Source organism: Polypterus senegalus, chromosome 3 (assembly GCF_016835505.1).
Source record: "Polypterus senegalus isolate Bchr_013 chromosome 3, ASM1683550v1, whole genome shotgun sequence".
Classification (NCBI taxonomy): Eukaryota; Metazoa; Chordata; class Cladistia; order Polypteriformes; family Polypteridae; genus Polypterus; species Polypterus senegalus.
Window position 1 is genome coordinate 35,545,786 of NC_053156.1, and position 26,726 is coordinate 35,572,511.

General features: G+C 40.8%; 1 protein-coding gene across 1 annotated transcript; it reads left to right on the forward strand.

Annotated features, from left to right (window-relative positions):
- Nucleotides 1-1,640: 1,640 nt before the first annotated feature.
- LOC120526760 (cornifelin homolog) lies at nt 1,641-26,277 on the forward strand. The gene is made up of 4 exons (XM_039749910.1): nt 1,641-1,697; nt 13,094-13,240; nt 23,532-23,683; nt 26,022-26,277. The coding sequence occupies exons 2-4, from the start codon at nt 13,126-13,128 to the stop codon at nt 26,181-26,183; spliced, it is 429 nt and encodes a 142-aa protein (XP_039605844.1). The 5' UTR covers nt 1,641-1,697; nt 13,094-13,125; the 3' UTR covers nt 26,184-26,277.
- Nucleotides 26,278-26,726: the final 449 nt, after the last annotated feature.

A 26,726-nucleotide genomic window follows, 5' to 3' on the forward strand; every position in this document is an offset into this window, starting at 1 on the left:
GATAAAATTGGCTTGTTTATTCAATGATGCATTACATTCCAAAATTAAAATAGGTAATCAAAGCCCATGTAACACACACCCTTATTTGACTTTCAGGAGAAAGTAGGAGGTACACCTCTCTGTCATGCCCAGTAGAAATGTCCCATTAATCCTTCAGGTTGTCCATAGTATTTAGTGTGGCATCACTCTTTTCATGTGTAGCTCCAAGCTGGTGGAACCAGCAGCCCACCTCCATCCAAAATGCTGAGTCCCTAAGATTTTGAAGATTTTCTTCTTCTATCAATTTCTGTCTAACTGAGGTTTTTGTACCATAGGAATTCTAAATCCGAATTGTCTTCACATGATGGTTAATTTTGTAACCTTGCCCATAACTCTTATGTACAAATAGTCCCTCAGACTGCCGATCACTCGGTTATGTTGACTTCTTCTGTAAGTCGCTATGGATAAAAGCATCTTCTAAGCAAATCAATGCAAATGAAGATTGATTAATTCTAAGCAATTTTTCATTGTAAATAATGCTCACTCACATTTTAATTAGAGCGATAAAGAGAAAACAGAATTGCGTGCAGTTCAGCGCACAGTATCAATGAAATAAATTACTTCCTATTACAGTATTCGATTTTACGAACACGTTGTTATTAATTCTAAAGATATAAGACAAGACATCACAAATTAAAAATAAATATTACCTGTAATGAGTCATTGAATTAATTAGAAAGAAAACTACTGTTTGCTGAATTTAATGAAGTGCCTTTTTTAAACATCAGAGAGCGCAGTCATTTCTAATGTGCAGGTGTCCGTCAAATAAATAGCAAATTGTTGCTAGTAGCCTGAGGAAAGAGCCAAACAAATATTGTGGGACTTTGCCTTAAATTACTGTGGGTTTGGCTAAACGTTTGTGTAAGTCAGTCTAATTATAAGTTAAACTTAAGCGTATCGCAAGATACAAAGCAAACCAAATGAACGGGTTTCGAAAATTGGAGCACTATTGTGCGCGCTTAAAAATGAAAAGGTCGAAAATGACACTTGACTGAGTTCTTCATAGAGCCACCGCTTGATAAAGAACCGCTTCATTCTGGCAAGGCTTACTTTGCTTATGAAGTTGGTTCTCTTAGCTTTGTAAAGGTCCCTAATACAGTATGTGGAGAAATGAAGAAATGTTTAATGTATGGTGGGCTCCGGAGCAGGATACAACAGATCAGGAAAATCTGAACTTAGCCTGTGTGGTTGTATGTAGCAAGAGTCTTTTTCACATTCGTTTTAAAATCATGAACCTTCTATCTATCTATCTATCTATCTATCTATCTATCTATCTATCTATCTATCTATCTATCTATCTATCTATCTATCTATCTATCTAATATAGTGTCATTCTGCTCTATCTATCTATCTATCTATCTATCTATCTATCTATCTATCTATCTATCTATCTATCTATCTATCTATCTATCTATCGGATCGTTCTAGAACCTCCATGGAGATGGTTGTTTAGGAAACCGCTGAAGAATCGCTATGACACGTTTGTTTTTAAGAATGTGGGCGGTTTGGGAACGATTCGGGTTTCCGTTCCACCTTCCTAATTTTTTTATTCTTGCGTTTCCACTTGTGAGCTAAAATTAGGTGCAGACAAATGTCACTATAAAAGCATCCCGGCCGGCTCAGTGCGGTAACTTAGGAGCAGGCGTCGAGAAGCGCAGGTACGTGCTGAGGGAGCGGGTTGTGAGCTGCAAATATTAGACACATCATCTTACACGTTACTTTTTACTTATTTAAATACCTATCTGTGATTTATTAAATATGTAGATGTCTGTAAAGCGCAAAGGAAAGACACTATATAAATAAAATGTATTATCACTATTTTATCATTATTAGTCCAATACAATGTCTCTAGTATAAGTTCTTCTGATCATTGTTGCTGAAGACACCTATTGGTTTACTCATAATAAGGGTCTGATTTCCTTCACGAAAGAAATGAGGGATTTTTCGGGTCATGAGAGCCAAAAATAGAGGAGAACCCAAAAAAACTCGACGTCTTGCATAACTAAACTATGACGGGTGGAACTACATGTCATAACAACAACAACAACAACATTTATTTATATAGCACATTTTCATACAAACAGTAGCTCAAAGTGATTTACATATTAAAGAATAGAAACATGAAAGACACAATTATAAAACAAAATAAATCAACATTATTTAACATCGAATAAGAGTAAGGTTCAATGGCCAGGGGGGACAGAAAAAACAAAAAAACTCCAGGAGGCTGGAGAAAAAATAAAAAGTATGCTGGGGCTTTCTTGTAAGGGTGAGTCAGGAGGCCCTGGATAAATAAAACAATGTAATTTCAAAACATTCATAAATAATTATCATCACCATCATCATCGTGAGCATGGGAAAAGCGCTATATGATTTTTTTTTTTTTTGTCTTTTGCTTTTTGGTATGGCATTGGTAGCGTTGTTGCCTCGTGGTAAGAAGATCGGGGTTCACATCCTTGGTCCCCCCTGCGTTGGAGTTTGCATGTTCTCCCGTGTCCTCGTGGTTTCCTCCGGATGCCCCGGTTTCCTTCCACAGTCTAAAGACATGCAATTTGAGTGGATTAACGATCCTAAATTGATCCTGTTGTGTGTTAGGTGTGTGGATGGGCTGTGTGCCCAGAGGGGGCTGGGCGGTCTCGTGGCCTGGAACCCCTGCAGATTTTTTTTTTCTTTTCAGCCATCTGGAGGTTTTTTTTTTTGTTTTTTTTTTTTTCTGTCCTCCCTGACCATCGGACCTTACATACTTCTACAGTATGTTAATTAATGTTGTCTTATTTGAATTCTTACTTTGTCTTTTTTCTCTTTTCTTCATCATGTAAAGCACTTTGAGCTACATTATTTGTATGAAAATGTGCTATATAAATAAATGTTGTTTATTTATACAAACCCTTTGTTCCTGCCTAGCGGCGTATGCTAACTGGGATAGGCTCCAGCGTGACATGCCCTGCGGATTAAGTGCTTTAGAAAATGAACAATAACACGTTTTATTTATATGGCACCCTTCCAGCACGTGTCAATAGTTATAAGTATTAATTTTAACAAACCTAATTTAAAGCACGCATGGCAAAAAAAATATATGAAACATAAAAATCGAATTCAAAAAGGAAAACAGCGCCGTTCAAAATCAGACATTACACGACGAAACTCTTCAGGTCATTTAAATGCATACGGGAAATAAAGAACGAATTGCACAGTCGTAAAAAAATAAATGATGAACAATAAAGTCAGCAGGAATGGAAGAATCAGGATAACAAAAAGAGGAAAATAATTTTCATCAGAAAAGACGGCTTTTCATCCGTGATTTCAACATTGCCGATTATGGACGTTCATCAGGACTGGGATTCTTGGACAGACATCACTCTGTTATACATAAGTTCAGGATTTCTTGATCTGCTGTACCCTTATAGGTAGCCTACTATGCATTAAAGATTTCTGTTTTGTCAACATATCAAGGAACTTTTCAAAGCCCGCACAGAACCCATTTCAGAAGCGTCACAGAATGAAATTGTTCTTTGTCAAGCAAGGGTTCAGTCAGGACCACACAGCCAACTGCCGTCACTGAACCGTATTTAAATGTAAGAGGACAGATGTTAGGTGCGGGTATTCCGATGTAAACCAAAGTTAAATTAGTGGCCGGTTCTTCGCATTTTTCTGTATTCAGGTCATGCTGTCGTTTTGATGAAGGTAACACCACAGTACCACTAGTATGTAGTCGTCGTCGTCCTCCTAATCTATGAACCTTCTTTATCCGATTTAAGGGTTCCGTTAAGCCGTAAGACACGGACGTCTGCAGTAGATGCAACTCCAACTCAGTTTAATTAACTTACAAATGTATTGCCACAATATGCGAGTAAATTCCAAATACAAAATTTAAGAATACTTTTTAGCAAAGGTATAATTCTGTTTCTTTAAGTACTTTTTCTGAAATTCGATCCATAACTCCAGACTGTCGGGCATATCTAACATTAACTTTATTAAACTGCTTTCTTCCGAAATAAGCCGCGCAAACTCTTCTCCCCTTTGCCGAAAATTCTACTCAGCGCTCTAAGCTGGCCGTTTCACGGACAAATGGTTATACTTGTTTCCTGTCGAGTTGCATAGATGGTGCGAATCACAGGGGTGGCTCGTTCAAAAATCACTCGAAAGAATCAGTTATGTAATTAATTTTTAAAACAACTTATATTTAAATATAACAATTGTCGCGTTTCTGGAAAAAAAGGTGACTGTTGCAGTATCGCTGTTACAAACAGTATACACTTTTTTATTTCACTTGCAACTAACAAGTAAAACAATTTATGATGAAGTAAACCACAATAGCCAATTTTATTTCTTATGCTGAGATTTGTGTCAACTCTAGCTCCATCTCTATAATTCTCATGATAGATGGATACGAAATACATAGACAGATGAACACCTCGTGCTTTGACATCCATCCACCCATTAGCCAACCCGCTATATCCTAACTACGGGGCCATGGGTGTCTGAACAGGGCGCAAGGCAGGAAACAAACCCCGGGCACGGCGCCAGCCCACCACAGGGCGCGCACACACACACACCAAGCACACACACGGGACAATTTAGAATCGCCGATGTACCTAACCTGCATGTCTTTGGACTATGGGAGGAAACCCACACAGACACGGGTCTCCTAATTATGAGGCAGCAGCGCTACCCACTGCGCCACCGTGCCGCCCGTGCTTTGACATAGCATGTTTTATTTTAACCTTTACTAAATTAAAATTAATTATCCCTGACATGAATCAATTTGTTTTCTGCAATCAATTGAATGATTGAGTGTTATCTTCGAAATCACCTCCCTTAATGGCAGGGAAAAGAGTTACTCATTCACAGTAATAAAAGGATAAGCATCTGTGTGTCTGTCCAGTTGCTATGTCTCTGTTGTTCCAATAGATGGCACATCACAAACATTTTTAGTAATAAAATGCATTGCATTTGTCATCCCAGCAGATGGAGCATCACAAATATTTTTTGATTTTAAAATGCATTGCATTTGTCATTCCAGCAGATGGCGCACCACTAATATCTTTAGTAAATAAATGAATTGCATTTTTCATTTTAACAGATGGTGCATCCTAAACATCTTTAGTACTAAAATGCATTGCATTTTCTATTCCAATTGATGGCACATCACAAAAATTAACTCTGCCTTTACAAATCCCATACCAAATGGCATATAATAGAGACAATGGTGCACTGCAAAAATTGATGCTGATGTCTGCGTTGATTACTTAGATTTCAGCCTGTCTTAGACAGGCAGCACAGGTAGTTAAAGAAAAACGATTAATAACTTTTGCAGTCCCAGCATGCAAATGGGCTCTTTTCACTCAGTAGCCAGGCTACTGGGATGCAAACCCAAATTCACAGCCCACATTCAATGCTGACCTTTTAGATATTCAGGCATCTGACTGGGGCATTGTCTCCTCTTCACAATGGGCTCCATCTATTTGAGTTTCACTACCCTTGTACAAATAACGATTGTTTAATGGCTCTTTACTGGGTTAGTGTGGTTCATCATAGAGCCTTAAACAAAGAGCCATTTCATTCTGGAAAGGCTTCTTTGCATATGAAATTGATTATTTGGCCTTTGAAAGGTTCCCTAAAATGTGGACAAAACAGAAATCTTTAATGTATGGTGAGCTGCAGGACACTAACAAACAGACAAACCCCGAGTTTAGCTTGTGTTGTGGTATGCAGGAAGAGTCCTTAAAAAATCAGCAACCCACTGGGATTTATTATCATCTATTCATGCCAATTACGAAAACTGTTATGAATCCAAATAAAGAAAAGGATCTTCACATGTAAAATTGTTTCTTTGGGCTTTGAAAAGTTTCCTTATATGTGGACAAAACTGAATCCTTCATTGTGTAGTGGGCTACCTGGCAGGACACAACACAATGAAAAGACCTGAACCGAGCCTCCATGGGACATCGCAGAATCAGAATGCACACTGCTGCTAGAAGAGGCGATATCAGACCTCTCTTGACTATTTCACTTTCATTATACAGTACAAAAAATGTCAGGTATTGTATATTCTATAGCTCTTTGGTGTGAAAATTATTACAGAATAATTTCTAAATAACAACACTAAATGCACAAAAGATAAATTTGAGCCAGGACAACGACCCTGCCTTTATTATAACAGTAATGTCCTAAAACCTACAGGAAGAGGAGATTGACAGATGGCATCATAGGCTGCGCCTGCATGTGAAAAAGTAAGTGCGCCCTATTGAAATTGTTATCTTTTTTCAACATATCTGAAAACGGTGCAAACAGATACAGGTGATATACTTGAACAAGCGACACATCAAATTGACATGGCGGATTCTTTCTCATTATCTAATTTTTAAAAATGTAGATTTGACACATGGAAAAGGTAAGTCCAGCTCAACATTTATCACCACTTCAGATTCAGCAAATTAGAATGAGATGTTCAAGATCAGCTGCCATGGATTAGAACTTCCTTAGTGAGTTGAAGGTAGACCCTTTTTTATTGAAACAGCAGATATTGAGGGTCTGGTGTTCTCTTTGATATTGACATGTGTGGTGTCATCATGCCAAGATTAAAAGAGCTCTCCAAGACCCTCAGAAAGAAGGTTGTTGATGACAAGAGTCTGGTGATAGGGATTTAAAAAGATCACCAAATAACTGGAATCAATCATTGAGCTGTAATTAAAAATCATCTAAAAGAGGCCTAAACTTTCAAATGACTGCTAATTTGGCCAGACTGGCCCTGCAAGTTTAACCCAAGAGCTGACCATTTGGTACTATAAGATATTTTACAGATGCCCAAAGCTTTCATATTGTAATCTTTTTGGTTAGCCAATAAAAGGTGTCATTTTGCTTGACTTTTCACTGCACAAAAAGAACATTAAAGTAGGAGTCCAGCTTGTGATTGAACATGTAAACAAAGACCAGGACTTCTGGAACGTGGAGCACTGGACATATGAATCCAAGATAGAGTTGGTTGTCAACAGTAACAAGAGACATATCTGGTACAAACCAAAGACATCATTTCAGAAGAACAACCTCAGACTAGCTGTGAAGCAAGGTGCTGAAAATGTTACAGTTTTTGGCTGCTTTGCTGCTTCAGAGTCTGGGCAGCTTGCATTCATGGAATCATCTAAGAGTTCTGCATCATATCAGAGTGTGCTTAAGGAGAATGTGAGGCCACCTGTCTGAAAGCTGAAGTTGAACTAGGAATTGGACGTTTTAATACCCTAACAACCTGAAACACCCTAGCCAATCCACCAGGGAAAGGCTCAGAAAGAAGAAATGGAGGGTTATGGACTGGCCTAGTAGAAGCTTTAATTTGAATCCAATCGAAATGTTGAGGGGGAATTTATAGTGGGCAGTTTGTGCAAGAAAGCCCGCAAACATCTTGCAACTGAAGAAATTTTGCATGGAGAAGAGGCAAATGCCAGAGACTGGTGGGTAGTTACGCAAAACAACTACAAGAAGTAATTTCTGCTGAAGGGTGCAGTGCCAGTTTCTGAGGCCAAGGGTGGACTTTCTTTTGCTCTAGTAGACTATTACATATTTTGATATTTTTGTTGAATCAATGATTAAAATGGCAATTTTTCCTTGTATTTTTATTCAAGTATTTCACCCTTATTTATAGGCACTCTTTACATGAAGATCTACTGTGTGACTGTTCCAATAAGATGAAAGGGCAATCGTTTCCATGGGATGTACTTACTTTTTCACATGATTGTATAGTTCAGCCTGTAGCTGAGGTCTATTACTAATGTGACAAGAATGAATATATCCGTTTTCCCTCAGACTGGACAGTGCCCTCCAGAGCTATTAGTCCCTCTTGGTATTGCTGCTTATGATGAGATCCAGGACTGGCATAGGACAGGCTGGAGGCCATATATATTTACTATATATATATATATATATATATATATATATATATATATATATATATATATATATATATATATACATACATATACATATATATATATATACGAGGTGTGGCAGAAAAGTAATGAGACTGATTTTTATTTACCAAAGTTTTTATTTTTTCAAACATCAATGTTATCCCCTTCAAAGTAGTTCCTTGGGCAGCTACACACGATGGAGCGTTGTTCCCACTGTTGGTAGCAGCGCTGGAGGTCTTCAACCGGTATGGTCTTCAGCATGTCCGTTACACTCTTTTGGATGTTTTCTAAAGTCCTGAAATGACGTCCTTTGAGGACATTTTTCAGTTTAGGAAAAAGTCACACGGACTGAGGTCAGGTGAATAAGGGGACTGGGGAACCACAGGAATGCGTTTTTTTGATTGTCCTTCTGCTCAATTGTGAGGTTTTTCGGCACCATTTTGGCACAGACCTTTCGCATGTGCAAATGTTCAGTCAAAATTTGATGAACGGTAAATCTGTTCAAATTTAATTGTTCACTCAACATTCTTAATGTTAAACGACGGTCTGATCTCACAAGAGTGTTCACACGTTCGATGTTTTCATTGGTTTTCAAAGTTGAAGGCCTCCCTGAACGGTGTTCATCTTCACCGTGTTTTCTGCCTTCCAAAAGTGATTTGTGCCAGCGAAAAACTTGAGCTCGGGATAAAGAATGTTCCCCATAGGCCTGTTTTAACTTTTCAAACGTCACACTTGCTGATTCTCCAAGCTTAACACAAAATTTAATGGCACAACGTTGCTCCAAATTCCACTGTTCCATTTTGCGTGACGCACAACCAAAAACACAACTTTGCTAATAGCAGTCACAAAAATCACGTAGTTAACGGAAGGAGTTGAAACTCGCACTGAGCTATGGGAGGGTACTGATACACGTGCTCTATCAAGGACAACAGCGCAGCGTTGCCAGATCGCTTGCAGTGTTGCCAGTCTCATTACTTTTCTGCCACACCACCTTTATATATATATATACAGTAGAGTCTCGCTTATCCGACGTTCGGCCGGCCTGTTTATGTTTATGAAAGTATTGGATAATGGCAGGTGTTAAGAAAAAGCCTATTAAACGTAAAACTATGTTATAATTTTACACATTCCGAACCTAATTATCATGTTTTACAACAAAACAACAGAATAAATTAACTGAAAAAGTGAACTTACAGTTACAGAATTGTCTGACGTTAAATACAGTATGTACTGTACTTAAAAAGTTCAGTCTTGTGATGATTTAAAGACAATTTTTGATCGTAGTCTGCTTTCCTGACGAGTGCCGTTTCTTCGCTGTGAAGTCTCGCCATCTTTGTAGCATCATTATGTCGATTCCTGTAGCAGCTTCTTGTTGCTCAATGTAATTAATTGCAGTTTCTAGCCTTAACTCCGTCACTAATATAGTCAACATCCGTACGAGCGTATACTGTTTACTACAGCATTGTGACTGCGTGTGTGTGTTTGTGCTGTGACGTGCGAGTCTCCGTCTTGCACCTGAAAACACGAAGCTGAGTCTCAGTACTTTAGAAACACCAGCTTTATTAAGCTTGAAACAGCAACAGCGCGGTTATTTATTGTAGCGGGATCTGCCACTCTCCTATACACAGACACAGCAGTCAGGCAGGGTTGGGGGGAAAGTAATACTGAGCCCTGCGCGTTTATAATGTTCCTTGTTCCTTGTATCACCAATCGACAGCAGGCGCGATCTTTTCGGATTCATTTTTACATCGAACTGCTACAGCGCCGGGACACTGCGATTGCTTTGGGACGCTCTTCCGCATGTCGTCCCGTTGGGTGGAATCCAACAAGAGTTTAGAAACTCACTCACGCCAGCCATGATTCTTTTCAAAGGTAAAGTCCAGGTTAATTTGCTTTATGTATTTTTACTTTATAATTTGTATTAATCATTTTTATATGAATAGTTATGGGTTGTGGAACGAATCATCTGAGTTTCCATTATTTCTTATGGGGAAATTCGCATTGATATACTGTACAAGTGCTTTGGACTGCGTGCACATTTCCAGAATGAATTATGCTCACAAACCAAGGTTCCACTGTAATTAGCTGCGGTAGAGTCGGGAGCAACAAAAACAGACTACGCTCACGCTCGCAACTTGCAGTTCTTGTTGCCGATTGATGCATATTTTTTTTTTTTGCGGTGGGACGTCGGATAATATGGAATGTTGGATAAGCGAAGGTCGGATAAGCGAGACTCTACTGTATATATATTTTAATGTCCAGTGATATGGGTGGAGTGGTGGCTCTGAGGCTAAGGATCTATTCCAGTATCTGGAAGGCTGCTGGTTCAAATCCGTGTTACTGCCAAAGGGAATCCTACTCTGCTGGTCCCTTGAGCAAAGCCCTTAACCTGCATTTGCTCCAGGGGTGCCATACAATACCTTCTGACCCCAAGGAGAATGTGAGGCTACCTGTCTGAAAGTTGAAGCTGAACCAGGAATTTCAACACCATAAGGATACTTGAAAGCTAAGAAATTATATAAGGTGAAATAAAGAACAAAGGAACTCCCCAGAAGAGCCTAAGGATTACTGTGGGAGAGCTATGGAGTTACTAGAACACCATCCAAAGATTGGCATTTGAATTTGTAGGGAGGGTGACTGAATACCAAGATTAGCCGTATTTGGAGGTGGACTAAGTTATTATTACTAGAGGGCCCCTTTAATTTTAGTCCAGTCCAAATTGACAGTAACTTTTTTTGGACGGTAAAGATTATGAAGTCTGTCACCTTCTATAAAAAGTCCAATAAACATAACCCCAAGTTAAACTAGTCCCATGTGAATCAACATGTCAGTAAAATTCCACCATTTTCTCTGAAAATGGCATTTCCCCAAGGATTTTAAAGGTGGAAAAAAACGAAGGCAGTCAAAGAACTTGTCCTTGCTCTGTGTGATCCACACTGAACCACCTCAAACGGATATATACCGTATCCATCAAATGGATGTGTTTGTGGACAAAGGAGCCCCAAGAATAGAATTCTTATGAGAGGGCTTGTGCTTGTGGTGTCCATTAGGTAAAACAACCCACAAGACCTATTGTGTTGTTTTAATCCATTAATGGCTAACACGGTACAACGCCCTAGTACTAAGTAAATCATTAAAGAATTTGCTCCAACATGTTTATTTTCTTGATTTTTTCTTGTTATGGAGATGAGGGGTGCTTGAAATGAACACCAATATTTGCTGTTACTCCCTGTTCTTGTGGGCCTCTTGGTCATCCTAGTAATGCGTTTTATATTTTATACAATTTAATCCGACGGGGGCAGGTCCCCTTGGAGTTTTGAGTGTGTTGTTATTCACATAGTACATTGAAGAGTGCAAAGGGCTTTGTGTTTCCAGTATGCTGATGGACCTGGGAGTGGGGCTGGGGCAGAGCGAGAGGTGCTGCTACGCAAAAATGTACCCGGCCTCTGAAATGGAATAAGGCTGCTATGCCGTTCTGGTGCGTATCGGGCCATACTTCTAAATAATAATAATGGTGCCAGAGTGGTTTATTTTCAGAGTGATGCCATTGGGGTACCATTTTTGGTTCCCAAAAGACTCAGCCACAAGAAGATTCCAGAGAGAACCTTTTATTTAGATCCATAACTGACTTCATAAATACCATCTTTGAATAGATGGTAACACATCTGTGAAATACCAATGGGTCATAATTGAAAAAAAAATCTTGCTCTCTGTAATAACACAGGCTAAGTCCAAGTTTTGCTTAATCTGTTTTTGTCCTGCTAGGTAGTCTACCATGCATTAAAGATTTCATTTTTTTTCTACATATTAGGGAGTTTATCAAAGCACAAAGAACCAACTTCATATGTAGAGAACCCTTCCCAGACTATAATGGTGCTTTGTGAAGAAATAGCTCCAGGAACCATACAACCCAGTAAAGAACAATAAAGAATGCCATTAAGAGAGCACTTCAGGCTCTGAGGAGTAGCAATAGCTATGTAGCTACAACACGTGCAGCTGTTTTGAGGTGAACCATACCAGACACTTCTGCCTCTGTAGTTTTTCCAGACGTATCTCATCCTTTGCAAATGCATTGGGTTATAACAAAGACTTTACAGACATTTGTCCTATCCGAATAGGGATTAAAATAAAAGTGAATATTTTCTGATTATTCATTGGGTGGATAGACCCCCCCATTTAGGCGGACACTGCTCAGTCACACCCACTCATAGCCACACCCCTTCTGGAGACAGCATCCATACCTAGCCTGTTACCATAGTGATGGTAAAGCAAGACAAAAATGGTGCCTGACTGCAAAAGCCTAATGGCATTACTTACACTACATTCTGTCCATTAGGTGAATCTGTAAATCACGGTCCTGGAGGGCCGCAGTGGCTGCAGGTTTTTGCTCCAACTCAATTGCTTAATAAGAAGCACTTATTGCTCAAGTAACACTTCTGCTTCACTTTAGTCGTCTCGCTCATTAAGATTTTGAACCCTTATTGCTTATTTTAGTCTTAAACAGCTGTAGTCTTGATTTTTAATGGCTCCTTATTAGCAATAAGCTGCAAATGACAAAAGAGACCAGCATTTCTCCATTTAGCGTGTTTCCATTTACATCTGTGTCTATTTATCACGCACTATTGGGTTTAATTAAATACTTGGAAGGAAAGTGAAGAGAATAAAGTGAAGGACTGAGAATTACTCTTCCATTTTAGCCTTTAAATCCTTTAGATGATATCCTTAGAAAGGGGATGAAAATCTAGGAAAGGAGAATGACCTGACATGGCAGAGTTAAAGCACTGACAGGCCATGAAATGAAATTATTGGCAAGAATTGCTTTCTAATTAAGCAACCAGGTTAGAACAACAACCTGCAGCCACTGTGGCCCTCCAGGACTATGATTGAGGACCCCTACTATAAATGGAGGATTGTCTGATTTATTTAATTTCCACCTTTTAGTTGTCCTGGTACTTTGGAGGAACCCCAGCCCAGAGAATTATAGATCAGTTAGCAGTCCGATTACCTATTCCTTCACATACCATCAACAAAAAGCAGTTTTCTCTTGAACATTCCTGCCCTTGCATTTCATTAGAGGCCACCCTCCTGTTTAATGTTCAGTATTCAGTTTGTTTTACTCCTGAGCTCTGTGTTTCTTTGTGTTTTATTAGCATCTTCTGACAGTGATCATCCATCTTCAACCATGGCTGTTCAGCCCGTTGTCACCTTTCAGCCCGGAACAGCATTAGCTGTGGTCAACCAAAAACCAAACAAATGGAACTCGGGACTCTTTGACTGCTGCGAAGACATGGGCATCTGTAAGTCTGTCTCTCCACTTCTCTCAGATTTGTGTGGTCTAGTGCCATGTGTGCTATCTGATGCTCTGTGTTCAGAAAGAACAAACCTGTGAGAGAAGGGAAATTAGCTCAGCTCTCTGGAGTGACATGGTGGCTCAGTGGCTTGTGCTGCTGCCTCTAATCTCCAGAGATCTGTATTTAGGTCACTGCGTGTTCAGAAAATGCCAATTCTCCCTGTGCCCATAAGGTCTTCTCAAGGGGTTTTGTTGTGGTAGGCTCCTAGGGTGACCTTGCTTTCCCTTTCAGACTCCTTATTATGTAGACCTGAACAGAACACCCCAAATCTAATTTAATATCCTTTATACATTTACTGTTACTGGCCTGACCATCGTCAGAGTTGACGGCTGTTGTAGTTTAGCACCTCCATTTTTCTTTTACATCTGTAAACACAGCAGTTGGATAAAATAACAGAAGAGGCAGAAGAGAAAGTTACACTTTAATTCACAGATAGATGCACTTTTAAGATTTTTAGTTATACTTAAAATATAAGCAAAGTGATATGAGCATTGGTTAAATAACATAACCTGGATAATAATCAGTTCATCTTGCTTAGGCTACCAGGTGGCTCTCTGTCTTAGCTTGTACATCGGCTTCTTGTCCGACGTTGTCAAGTGTAGCCCTAGGATGGAATGGCAGAAAGAGACAGCAAGGCCAAGACAGAGACAACAGCATGGCGGTCTGCATGAAAGGAGCAGCAAAGAGACACAGCATGCTTCTGCAAGCACCAGTTTATCCAGTCCTTAGCACACCTCTTGAACTCATGGAGGTCTGTTTATGTCCTTTCATCTCAGCCGCCATCCTCCATTTCACCCCTGGCTTTTCATCTTGGCTTACCTGTATTCCCCCAGGATATTTCTATGGGAAAGGATGGGGGTGCTCATGCTTTTAAAACGTGAGGCTTATAAATTCTGCTTTTCAAGTCACAGATAGAGTATCAAAGCAGCAGCTTCACACTCAGCAGGGGTGCAAGTGATCCTTCAATCCCCGCTACCTTACATGACATACCTTAGAGCAGCACTCAACAAAATATCTGATCTGTTGTAGTAGGGTCATAAATGTGCCAAAGTAAATATCTGGCTTATCAACCTGCATGCATTTAAAAATGATATATTTGTAGAGATATATCAACCTATATGAAGGATGTAATATTACATTACACAAAGTGTTCTGCTTTCCTTCCAAACCCCAAATGTATGCCTGTTGGATTAACTAAGGAAACAATTTGAAGCATAGAATAACAACAACGGCAATTTATTTCTTGTATAGCCCACAATCACACAAAGAATGCCTCAGTGAACTTTAACAGGCCCTGTTTTTTGACAGATCCCGCAGCCTTCACTCTCTAAGAAGACAAGAAAAAACTCCCAATAACAAAAACCTCATAGGGAAAAAAAATGGAAGAAATCTTGGGAAAGGCAACCAGCTGTGTAAAATGCTTTGTTGCCGTGTCTGCACTTTTTAAGGGACTCACAATGAGAAACATAGCCAACCATGAGTGGTACTGATGTTTTAATAAACTGACTTCCTCTCCTGTGGCTGATCCTCATTTAATTTAAGCCACTCAGGGTTAAATCAGCTGGTCATTCGTCTTTTACCTGGGGAAAAGAAAGGCACTATATAACTGAAATGTATTATTATCTTTTGCTTTTGGGTGCCTACCAGTGGTAGCTGGGCCAGAGCATCTAGAACGTCTGCATGGTATACTCTTTTATAGAAACGTTCTTATTCCCCTTCAATTCATGGTACACCCTATATCAGGGGTGTCCAACTCCAGTCCTGGTGGGCTGCATTGACTGCAGGTTTTCATTCTAACCCTTTTCCTAATCAGTGACCAGTTTTCACTGCTAATTAACTCCTTTTCTCTTCATTTTAATAGCCCTGTTTTTAAGGACTGCGGTTGGCTGGCACCCTGCCCGGGGGTTTGTTTCCTGCCTTGCGCCCTGTGTTGGCTGGGATTGGCTCCAGCAGACCCCCGTCACCCTGTAGTTAGGATATAGCGGGTTGGATAATGGATGGATGGATGTTTTTAAGGATTCGGTCCTCTGAATTTATTCCTGTCTTCATTAAATGACAGCCAAGCAGAAATGAGATGTGAAACGAGCTGAGAGATGACCAGCTAAACTGGGATTTCAAACTCCAACCAATTTCACTCCAACCAATCCCTTAATGAGAAGCCGAATCTTGCTGTTAATTAAAGCCATTATTTAATTCCATGGCCTGTTGCTGCTCTCATTCTGCCACAGCAGACATTTCCAAAACTGCTGATTTTTCTGTTTTTTCTAAGAATATCGTCAAAATGTTTTGGTGCCCTGAGAGATCAACATTACTGAGACCTTCACCTTTCTTTATTTTCAGATATTGTGTGGTGAGCACAGGTGAGGTGGTCATGTGGCTGCTTGTTTTGTGTCTCATTTTTGTTTGGCTGCTAATTGAAGAAGAGACAACTAAGTGCCCTGGGTCAAGATAATTAAAACTAACGCAAAAGAAGTTAATTAGCAGCAAAAACTGGTCACTAAATTAGAAGATGGTTGGAATGAAAACCTGCAAGCACTGAGGCCCACCAGGACTGGAGTTCGACACCCCTGATATAGGGTGTACCATGAATTGAAGGGGAATAAGAACGTTTCTATAAAAGAGTATACCATGCAGACGTTCTAGATGCTCTGGCCCAGCTACCACTGGTAGGCACCCAAAAGCAAAAGATAATAATACATTTCAGTTATATAGTGCCTTTCTTTTCCCCAGGTAAAAGAAGAATGACCAGCTGATTTAACCCAGAGTGGCTTAAATTAAATGAGGATCAGCCACAGGAGAGGAAGTCAGTTTATTAAAACATCAGTACCGCTCATGGTTGGCTATGCCAGTGGCTCTCATTTGTTTTAAGCCAAAGCCCCCCAAAATATTGTATGATCTGGTCAAGGCTCTCCCCTTTAATATAAAGCAAGTGCAGAGCAAGATCTTGGGTCTAACAGTTTGCACCCAGCATGATTTTTGGATAGTAGCAGACCAGTTAATCACAGCATAAGTTTAACTCTGGCAGACTACTGATATACCTGTATATGTAATAATAATAATAATACATTTTATTTATATAGCACCTTTTCCCATGCTCAAGGAACTTAAATATGTGAAAAAATATCACGAGATATCTCCAGGCCAAGGGCTCTCAAGTTTTCTTTTCTTCTCAACTTTTTTTTTCTTTCCATATCCAGGAATTTATATTTTTGGTCAGAACTGTACTGAACTCTTACTAAGCTCAACTAAAGGGGGTATCTTTTTTAACACCAAAAATATTATCTTTGCAGATTTTATTATAGATTGGTTGTGTGGGTCTGTCTCATTTCATTTTTCTTATAAACAGTAAGAGATATTGTCGCATTGTTGTACCCACCAGATGACAAACCAACTCAGGATCCCAGATTAGGACCCGAGTGCAGCCATACAATGGGTGACACCTCAGCACCACACAACTTCAGATGGAATGGAACAGTGTGAGGTTTTTTATGGTGACAGGAGTGCCAATTCTGCCACAAGAGCCCAGGTTTTTCCCTGCAGGTTGGAGGGCCTACAAGCAGGGCTGGATGCAGATTAACGTCATGCCCAGGACAGAGCAATTACAGGTTAAAGAGGCCTTGCTGAAGGGTCCAACGAAGTACAGTCACTTTTGGCATTTACGGGATTCAACCTTCTGATTGCCAGCGCCTCAGAGCTATAATTCTGCTCATATACAGTAAATGCTTTATTAATTATTTTTTTGATGTAAGAACAGTGGAGCAGAGCAGCATTGTGGTTCAGTGGTAATGATGCACCCTTGCACGAAGGAGCCTGGGATTTAAACTTCAGGGTTCCATACATGGAGTTTGCACACAGGTTTCTGCCATGTGCCCCAGATTCCACCCACAGTCCCACTCATAGGGAGTAAAAATGTTAGGTTTGAATACACAATGGGAGATCTGAAAATCAAGAGTACACCTTATGAGAAGGATTTAGGAGTCATAGGATGTGCAGGACTGCAATAACTGCAGGGGAATAAAATTGATGAGCCACAGCATAAAGTTATGGGAAAGAGTAGTGAAAGCTAGGTTAAGAAGGGAGGTGATGATTAGTGAGCAGCAGTATGATTTCATGCCAAGAAAGAGCACCACAGATGCAATGTTTGCTCTGAGGATGTTGATGGAAGGCCAGAAGGAGTTGCAGTGCGTCTTTGTGGACCTGGAGAAAGCATATGACAGGGTGCCTCGAGAGGAGTTGTGGTATTGTATGAAGAAGTCAGGAGTGGTAGAGAAGTACGTAAGAGTTGTACAGGATATGTATGAGGGAAGTGTGACGGTGGCGAGGTCTGCGGTAGGAGTGATGGATGCATTCAAGTTGGAGGTGGGATTACATCAGGGATCGGTTCTGAGCCCTCTCTTATTTGCAATGGTGATGGTTGACAGATGAGATTAGACAGGACTCCCCTTGGACTATGATGATTGCTGATGACATTGTGATCTGTAGCGATAGTAGGAAGCAGGTTAAAGAGACCCTGGAGAGGTGGAGATATGCTCTAGAGAGGAGAGGAATGAAGGTCAGTAGGAACAAGACAGAATACATGTGTGTAAATGAGAGGGAGGTCAGTGGAATGGTGAGGATGCAGGGAGTAGAGTTGGCGAAGGTGGATGAGTTTAAATACTTGGGATCAACAGTACAGAGTAACGGGGATTGTGGAAGAGAGGTGAAAAAGAGAGTGCAGGCAGGGTGAATGGATGGAGAAGAGTGTCAGGAGTGATTTGTGACAGACGGGTATCAGCAAGAGTGAAAGGGAAGGTCTACAGGACGGTACTGAAACCAGCTATGTTATATGGGTTGGAGACGGTGGCACTGACCAGAAAGCAGGAGACAGAGCTGGAGGTGTCAGAGTTAAAGATGCTAAGATTTGCACTGGGGGAGACGAGGATGAACAGGATTAGAAATGAGTACATTAGAGGGTCAGCTGAAGTTGAACGGTTGGGAGACAAAGTCAGAGAGGCGAGATTGCATTGGTTTGGACATGTGCAGAGGAGAGATGCTGGGTATATTGGGAGAAGGATGTTAAGGATAGAGCTGCCAGGTAAGAGGAACAGAGGAAGGCCTAAGCGAAGGTTTATGGATATGGTGAGAGAGGACATGCAGGTGATGGGTATGACAGAACAAGATGCAGTGGACAGAAATATATGGACGAAGATGATCCACTGTGGTGAACCCTGATGGGAGCAACCAAAAGACGAAGAAGAAGAAGAAGTGGACTCTAAGCTATCGACTGCCAGACAGTGTTCAGAAGCCATTAAGAAGGCTAACAGAATGTCAGGTTATATAGCGCATTGATGTATGGAGTACAAGTCCAAGGAGGTTCTGCTCAGGGTTTATAATGCACTGGTGAGGCCTCATCTTAAGTATTGTGTTCAGTTTTGGTCTCCAGGCTAGAAAAAGGACATAACAGCACTAGAAAATGCCCAGAGAAGAGCAAATAAGCTGATTCAGGGCTACAGGGGATGAATTATGAGGAAAGATTAAAAGAGCTGAGCCTTTACAGTTTAAGCAAAAGAAGACTAAGAGGAGACATGACTGAAGTGTTTAAAATTATGAAAGGAATTAGTCCAGTGGATCGACTGTGACTTTAAAATTAATTCATGAAGAACATGTGGACACATTTGGAAACTTGTTAAGGGTAAATTTCACACAAACAGGAAGTTTTTCTTTACACAAAGGACGATAGACACTTGGATTAAGCTACCAAGCAGTGTGGTACACAGTAATACTTTAGGGACTTTCAAAACTCGACTTCATGTTTTTTTTTTGAAGAAATAAGTGGATAGGACTGGCGAGCTTTGCTGGTCTGAATGGCCTTTTCTCATCTAGAATGTTCTAATGTTCACAGTCCAAAGACGTGCAAATTAGGTGGACATTCCACAAGCTAGCATTATCAGATTGTTATTATCCTTACCTTGTGAGTTTTTATTCTTGTAAACTCCAATATTTGGTAGCTGTGTTGTCGAGATGTGGTGCCTAGATGCTAGGGGTTGAATTCCAGAAGGCTCACTGCACCACACCACTTATTCTATGCTTCATAAACCCACGCCACACTTAGTGCAGTGTCCTGATTTGGTATTTATTTTTTAAGGAATGATAAAGATTTACCAAACATTGATGATTAATAAAAATGAACACTAAAATGAAATGTTAGATATGTTCATTTTATTATTAATAATTATTAAAATTTGTCTATGTTACATAATGTATATTCCTCTACAGGGGCGCCAACAGGGCGAGAAAATGGGAACATTTGTCCCGGTCCTTGGGCTGGTTGAGGCCCAGGACTGCCTGTGCTCAGATTTATTTCTTTTCTATAAAGGAACCATCAGTAACAATATCAGGTGATTTGACAGTGTCAACTGAATTACCTGAAGAAGACATGCTGTGTCACTGTTAAAGATGAACAGACCCCTTACGCAGAATGAAGCCTTGGAGATTTTCCTCAGATGTGTGCATTGCACTGCATACATTTTGCATGTCACCAGTCACTCTGGCCCTTTGAATGAAATGAAATTGATTGAAAAATGACTTACCATCAGTGAGGTGCCAAGAAAGACTGAGTAGTCCTGCAATGTTGCCCATCAAATAGAGGCTTGAACGTTAAGTGAATTCTGGCAACCTGACTTCACAACAGCCCATATTCAGCACTGGTTCCTGTTCCTGTAGAAATCGGCACAGTAAGATAGGACCTGTGTTTTGTCTTGGTAGAATAATATATTGCTCTGCTCTCCCCTTTTGTATTATTTAATATGTAGCCTTTGTCAGAATGCCTCAAATCTCACAGACTTACCACTGTTTATAAGGTATTATAGTATATAACTTCTCCCCACCTTCCCTTCTACATCTACAGTATAACCTCAGACAATTAGGTGTAGTAAAACACAAGCAGGGGTTAAGTTACAATTTAAACAATGTATTATTGGTAATATTCATAAATGCAAAGTACATTTGAATATTGGCAACCATACAACCTGATAAATGGTGATGTGTAGTTTTAGGCGGCACACAGACTTGTTAGTTACTTAAAATGTCTCTAATTAAAGCATCATTTGTGGTCAGCTTTCTTCAGAACAGGCCACATGGCTGTCTCAATATGGCTGCCGAGCTGTGTTCTTCATTGTGTTGTACTTTTCAGTTCATGCATCAGTTTAGTAAGAGAGAGAGAGTATGAGGGAGTGAGCAAATGTATAGATTCTCTGTCCAACCCCTAGAGCCAATAGGGCATCATGGTACTTAAAGGCCTCTGATACAAGCCAGTTCCAAACAGCCATACTTCAGACCAATGGGGGAATAGAACATCTTCACACCTGCCACCCCCCAAAACCATTTGTTGAGCTAAAGTTTGCCATTTAGGCAGCCTGACTTTCCTATGGGGGTTGACTGAGAGACTTCAGAGAAACATTAACCAAACTTGTTTAAGGCACTTCCCCCCAACTCTGTCGTAAAATTCAAAGAGACCCATTCCTAAAAGGCAGGGGTAAACATGAATGCTTCTCACTAATGTAACACTAATATTACATTGCTTTGCCTAAATTACAAATAAAGACACAAAATATTTATCAACTTGTATGCAAAATTTCACATCACAACAACCTGCTATTTACAAGACATGCAGTTAGGAGAGCTGGTTTCGCTTCCCGGGTCTTCCCTGCATGAAGTTTGCATGTTCTCCCCGTGTCTGCGTGGGTTTCCTCTGGGTGCTCCGGTTTCCTCCCACAGTCCAAAGACATGCAGGTTAGGTGCATTGGTGATCCTAAAATGTCTCTAGTGTGTGATTGATTTGTGTGTGTGTGTGCCCTGCAGTGGGCTGGCACCCTGCCCAGGGTTTGTTTCCTGCCTTGCACACTGGGATTGGCTCCAACAGACCCCCATGACCCTGTAGTTAGGATATAACAGGATGGATGATGTTAAAGGAATAGTTTGTTAAATTTGTTTCACAATGTTACAAAATAAGCGTTTGTAAGCTTTTGCATTTGGCTTGCAATGTTGGCAGAGTTTGCATTTGGCTTGAGATGCTACAAAATTCACATTGATCGTGTTCTCTTAGTCATCACTGAGGGTGCAGCAGGACTGTTGTGTCATGGTAGGGTCCTAGGGTGACCCTATGTTCCTTTTTTAGACTCTACTATGAAGACGAACTACAAAGTTACGTTTTTTCACCAAATTAACAAAACAAGTAGCACTAGGGCTCTCGGCCTCTGTATACTTTCACAGACCCTCAAACTTAATCCAAACTCAATGTATGCGTACCACCACCTTTATCTTCACAAAAAGGGGCACTGCTAATCATACCTGCGGTGATTTAAAACCCTCGGTGTGCAGTAGATGTTGGATTCATGTGTTAGTCACTGTAATCACTTCTTATGGATTTGCACAATGATTGCATTGATTGTTCATTTTTGTTATGGACTTTGTGATGTTCTCCTGGGTCATATTTCAAAACGGAAACAAATATTATTATTAATATTGTGCACCGTTTTTGATGTTATGTGGTTGGAGATGTGCCTGAGTCAGAGGTGTCAGAGGTGAGCAAAATGATGTATTTTCTAAATTTTTTTTAATTACTTGTTCCTTAGACACGATGCCAACTTAGAGGTGATCAGGCTTATTCAGTAGCAACTCCAAAACACTGGAACGATTTGCCATTGTGCATTAGGCCGGCTCCTTCACTTGCTGTCTATAAATCTTACTTATAAACACACTTTAACTCCCTGGCCTTTGACCCAGTGTGAGATGTTGACTATCTTGTGTACTTTTTATTATGATCTTCTTCAGCTCTTATGTGTTTCTGATTATTGTGTGTCTTAGATGTTGGGTTTTACTGTACAGCACTTGATCAGCACTGATGTAGTTTTTAAAGTGCTTTATAAATAAATAAATCTATTATATGAAAAATCTTGGGTCGAGATGAGATCGTCTTGGAGAGACACTTTGACGTCACACGAGACTAGACATTACAGCCTTAGGAAGCAAGACCTGTGAGACGGTGACTTTTGCACGTCACGCCCTACTTACAAACAATTTAAAACAAGTTCACGGACATCTAACCTCGCAGTTCTTGGGGTGCTTTTGGCAGACACACTTCATGTGCTCCCAGCTCTTAAAATGTTATACGTTCTAGATGGCATGTGAATGACTAAGCAAAGAAAAGAGAGCAGCGTGTCGAAAAGAGACACAAAAGCGTTGGAGAGAAAAGAAGGCAAAAAAGGATGCAGAACAATAATTATTTATGTGCAAATTCAGAAAATAAGGAAAGTAATGATCAGCCTGCATCTATTTAGAGTGCATTCAGCCAACCCACAATGTGAGTGACAGAGACGTGAAGTGGCAAGCGCTTAGCACGCCCCCGGGGAGTTTTGGTTGGTGGATGGTGAGCTTGGGAGGGGGGTTAAGTGAGCAAAGCGAGGACAGCTGCTGTACAGGCTTTGAAATGATCGACGCACCGTGCGAGAAGCAGAACACGCAGCATGGCAGGAGGAGCAGTAAGCAAGCAGGTGATCCGTCCGCATCTCCAAAGTGTGCGTTCAGCCACTCCCTTCACAACACGAGCTGCAGAGACGCGCTCCGGGGTGGGCTCGCAAAGCGATCAGGGGGCAAAGCCCCCTAGTAAATAAATAAATAAAAACTCCAAAGTGGAAAAACAAGTATCGATACTTCCTCAGATTCTGTTCAGTTATAGCTTTTTATTGTTTTATTTATGCACCTTTTTGATGTGCCCGTGTCAGAGGTGACCAAATGAACAAACATTACTTGTTTTTTAATACATTCAAAATGTGTCATTACCTGCTGCTTACTGGCCATTGAAAATGTCTGGCCCAGCTATATTTCTTGGTTTGAGAATCTGGCCCAAACAAACTTGTAATTAAATAGCCCCGTCCTAAGAGATATGTTGGGAGCACCAGGTGTCATAGTTGGTGCTTTTTGATAGATGTGGAGTCACATAGATGGGCTCAACAAACACCTCTTCATAGTTAATGTGGCAGTGCAGAGGGTTTTCCTCCATGACTGACGTTACCTTCTTATAGCAAGATCTTCTGTGGCCAATTAATATGACAAGGGATTTTTTTTTCTCCTAAATAAACATCGTTACTTTTTTATGATATGTTCTTCTATGGAAACTCCAGAAGCTATTATGTCAGACTTCAGAAGGTCTAAAATGTATTTTCTTTTTCTCTTGTTTTTTCTGTTTTGGTATCTCCAGGTTGCTGTGCCTTCTGGTGTTATCCCTGCTTCATGTGCAAGACAGTCAGCGAATATGGGGAATGTCTGTGCCTCCCACTTCTTGATTATTCGGGTATCCATCCAATTTCCCTCGCTATGCGCAGTTCCATGAGGGAACGATTCTATATACAGGTTTGTGGAGAAAATTCACAAATAGATTGTCTTATGGTGTCCTTTTTAGCCTCCCAACACTTAAGGCTGAGGATTTGTAACGCTTGTTTATTATTGGTCGCTTAACATCCAAATTCTGATCTTATCCAATACAATTTTATCATCATGAGGACTTGTTGCTTATCCAGGCAGTCATTTTGAACGGGATTAGAGTCACTGAAGGGCACATTCAGACATCAGAATCAATTCTGGATGGGACTTCACCTCAATGTAGAGCACACTCAGTCCTTGCTGGGCACATTCAAGCATGAATGAAGTCCCAATTCATTAGAGGGCACACTTACTCATGTAACCAATTCAGGACTGGATGAAGTGCCTATTGTAGGGCACGCTCATGCACAGAACTAACCCTGGATGGGGACCTTCCCCAGTTCTTTTTTCACACACTAACATATGGAGCTAACCCTGGGTGGGAAGCCAGGCTAAGTCAGGGCATACTCACACATGGAACCAACCCTGGATGACCTGCCAGTCCACTGTTGGGCACACCCGCTCCAGAAACTAAACCTGGAAAAGGTCCCAGTCTGTGAGACGGGATTTAAAAAGCAAAGGTCATAGGATGGACATGAGAAAATATCCATCCATCCATTATCCAACCCGCTATATCCTAACTACAGGGTCACAGGGGTCTGCTGGAGCCAATACAGGGTGCAAAGCAGGAAACAAACCCCGGGCAGGGTGCCAGCCCACCACAGTGCACGCACACAGGACAATTTAGGATCACCAATGCACCTAACCTGCATGTCTTTGGACTGTGGGAGGAAACCGGAGCACCCGGAGGAAACCCACACAGACACGGGGCGAACCTGCAAACTCCACGCAGGGAGGACCCGGGAAGCAAACCCGGGTCTCCTAACTGCAAGGCAGCAGCGCTACCACTGCCCCACCGTGCCACCCAGAAAATATACAAGTCACTGAATACCCTTTAGAGTCCAGTAAAATTAGTCATGAAGAAATGGAAAGAGTACGAATTAGCTGGAAATCTGCCTAGAGCAGGCCATCCACAAAAAACTGAGAGATCATGCAAGAAGAAGACTAGTGAGGGAGGCCATCAAGAGACCTTTGAGAATTCTGAAGGCATTAAAAGCTACAATGGATGAGAGTGGAGAGACTGTGCAGACAACACCAGTTGTTTCAAATGCTGCTGCTTTAAGTGGGAGTGGCAAAGAGAAGCCAACGTTAAAAACGATGCTCGTCTCAGCTAGAGTTTGCCAGAAGGTGCAGAGGAGACTCTGAAGTTAGCTGGAAAAATGGTCTGATTACACGAAAATTGAGTTTTTTGGTAAAATTGCATATTTGAACAGCACACATTATCAAAAACACACTCTTCCCAGTATAGTGGTGGAAACATCAGGCTGGGTGGATGCTTCTCTGCAGCAGGCCCTGAAAGGCTTGTGAGGATAAAATGAATGCAGCAAAATTAGAGAAAATCCTGGAGGGAAACAATGCAGTCTGCGAGAAACCTGCACCTTTGAAAAAGATTTCTTTACCAACAAGACAATGGCGCCAAGCACAAAGCCAAAGCTGCAAAGAAATGACTACAAAACAACAATGTGAATGTCCCGGAGTGGCCGAGTCAGAGTTTAGATTTCAATCCGACTGAGAATTTGTGGCCAGACTGTTCAGCTGGAATTTGCATACAACCTGACAGAGCTTGAGAGGTTTTGCAAAGGAGACTGGGAAAAAAAAAACTTCCATGTCCAGATGTGCAAAGCTGATAGAGACCTGTGTGCTCAGACTCAAGGCTGTCATGGCTGACAAAGGGGCGTCAACTACATTCTGACCTGAAGGAGGTGAATACTTATGAGATCAATTATTTGGTATTTTACATTTTTAATTCATTTAGACCACTTGGCAGAGATCTCTTTGATATTAAATAGTCTTTCTGTTAATCTGTTGTCAAAAAAGAAAAACTAATTCCACACAGATTCAATGTTGTATAAAAATAAAATGTGAAAACATCCAAGGGGGTAAATACATTTTACAGACACTGTATGTTAGGATATACTCATATATGACATAAGTGCCAGTCAGTTGTAGCAGACAGTCCTACATAAAAACCAGCGCTGGACAGGTTGCCAGCTCATCTCAGGCCACATTCACATATAAACCTTACCCTGTACAGAAGGCTGGCAAACTATAGGAAATTTTCCTGTATGGAACAAACAGTGAATAAGGTGCCAGTCCATTCTGCATTATATGCCAGTCTATTGTAAGGCAGTGCTCTATAAGCAATGACAGGACTTGATGTCTCACACAGATTCTTCACTCACCCCCTTTGTCTTTTTATACTCTGCAGGGCTCCATTTGTGGTGACTGCTGTGTCGTGGTCTGCTGTAACTCCTGTTCCTGGTGCCAAATGGCCCGTGAGTTAAAACACCAGAAGAGGCCCCTCATCATCACTGCACAAAGTGTGCCCCCCCCGATGGCTCCCGGGTTGTATCCCAGCGTGCCACATTAGCAGATGTTGAGGAGTCGGAACTTTCAGAAGAGGCATTAAGATGAAATGAACAGAATGAATTCTCTGTTAAAATTAAATAAATATCTTGGTCAATTATTCCAGAAAATCTCGGGGTCTAAGTACAGTAGTTGGTAATAGCATACTGGTGGGGAAACTTGGGATTGTTATGAACCTGCACTTTGAAACTTTAGGGTGGGAAGAAATGCAAAGTATTAGCAGTCACTGAGGCGGACAGTGGGATTGAAATGAACCAAATGATGCAACAGAGTGCCTGGATCCTCTGCCAATGGAGTTCAAAGCCGCAGAGCATTCATTTAGATTCACTGTCTGATCTGCAACAGTCTTTGGTGCATAACAGACTTATGAAGCCATCTGTTTGGCCTGAGCTTCGAATTTTTGGACTAGAATGCTGTTGATGAAGACCTGAACCTTCAGGAAATTACAGACAAATGTATGGAGGAACTAGAAAATGGGAAGATAACCAGAACCAGTTAGCAACAGCAATCAGTGCCCTGAAGAACACAAGGGGGCTTCAATTTTTGG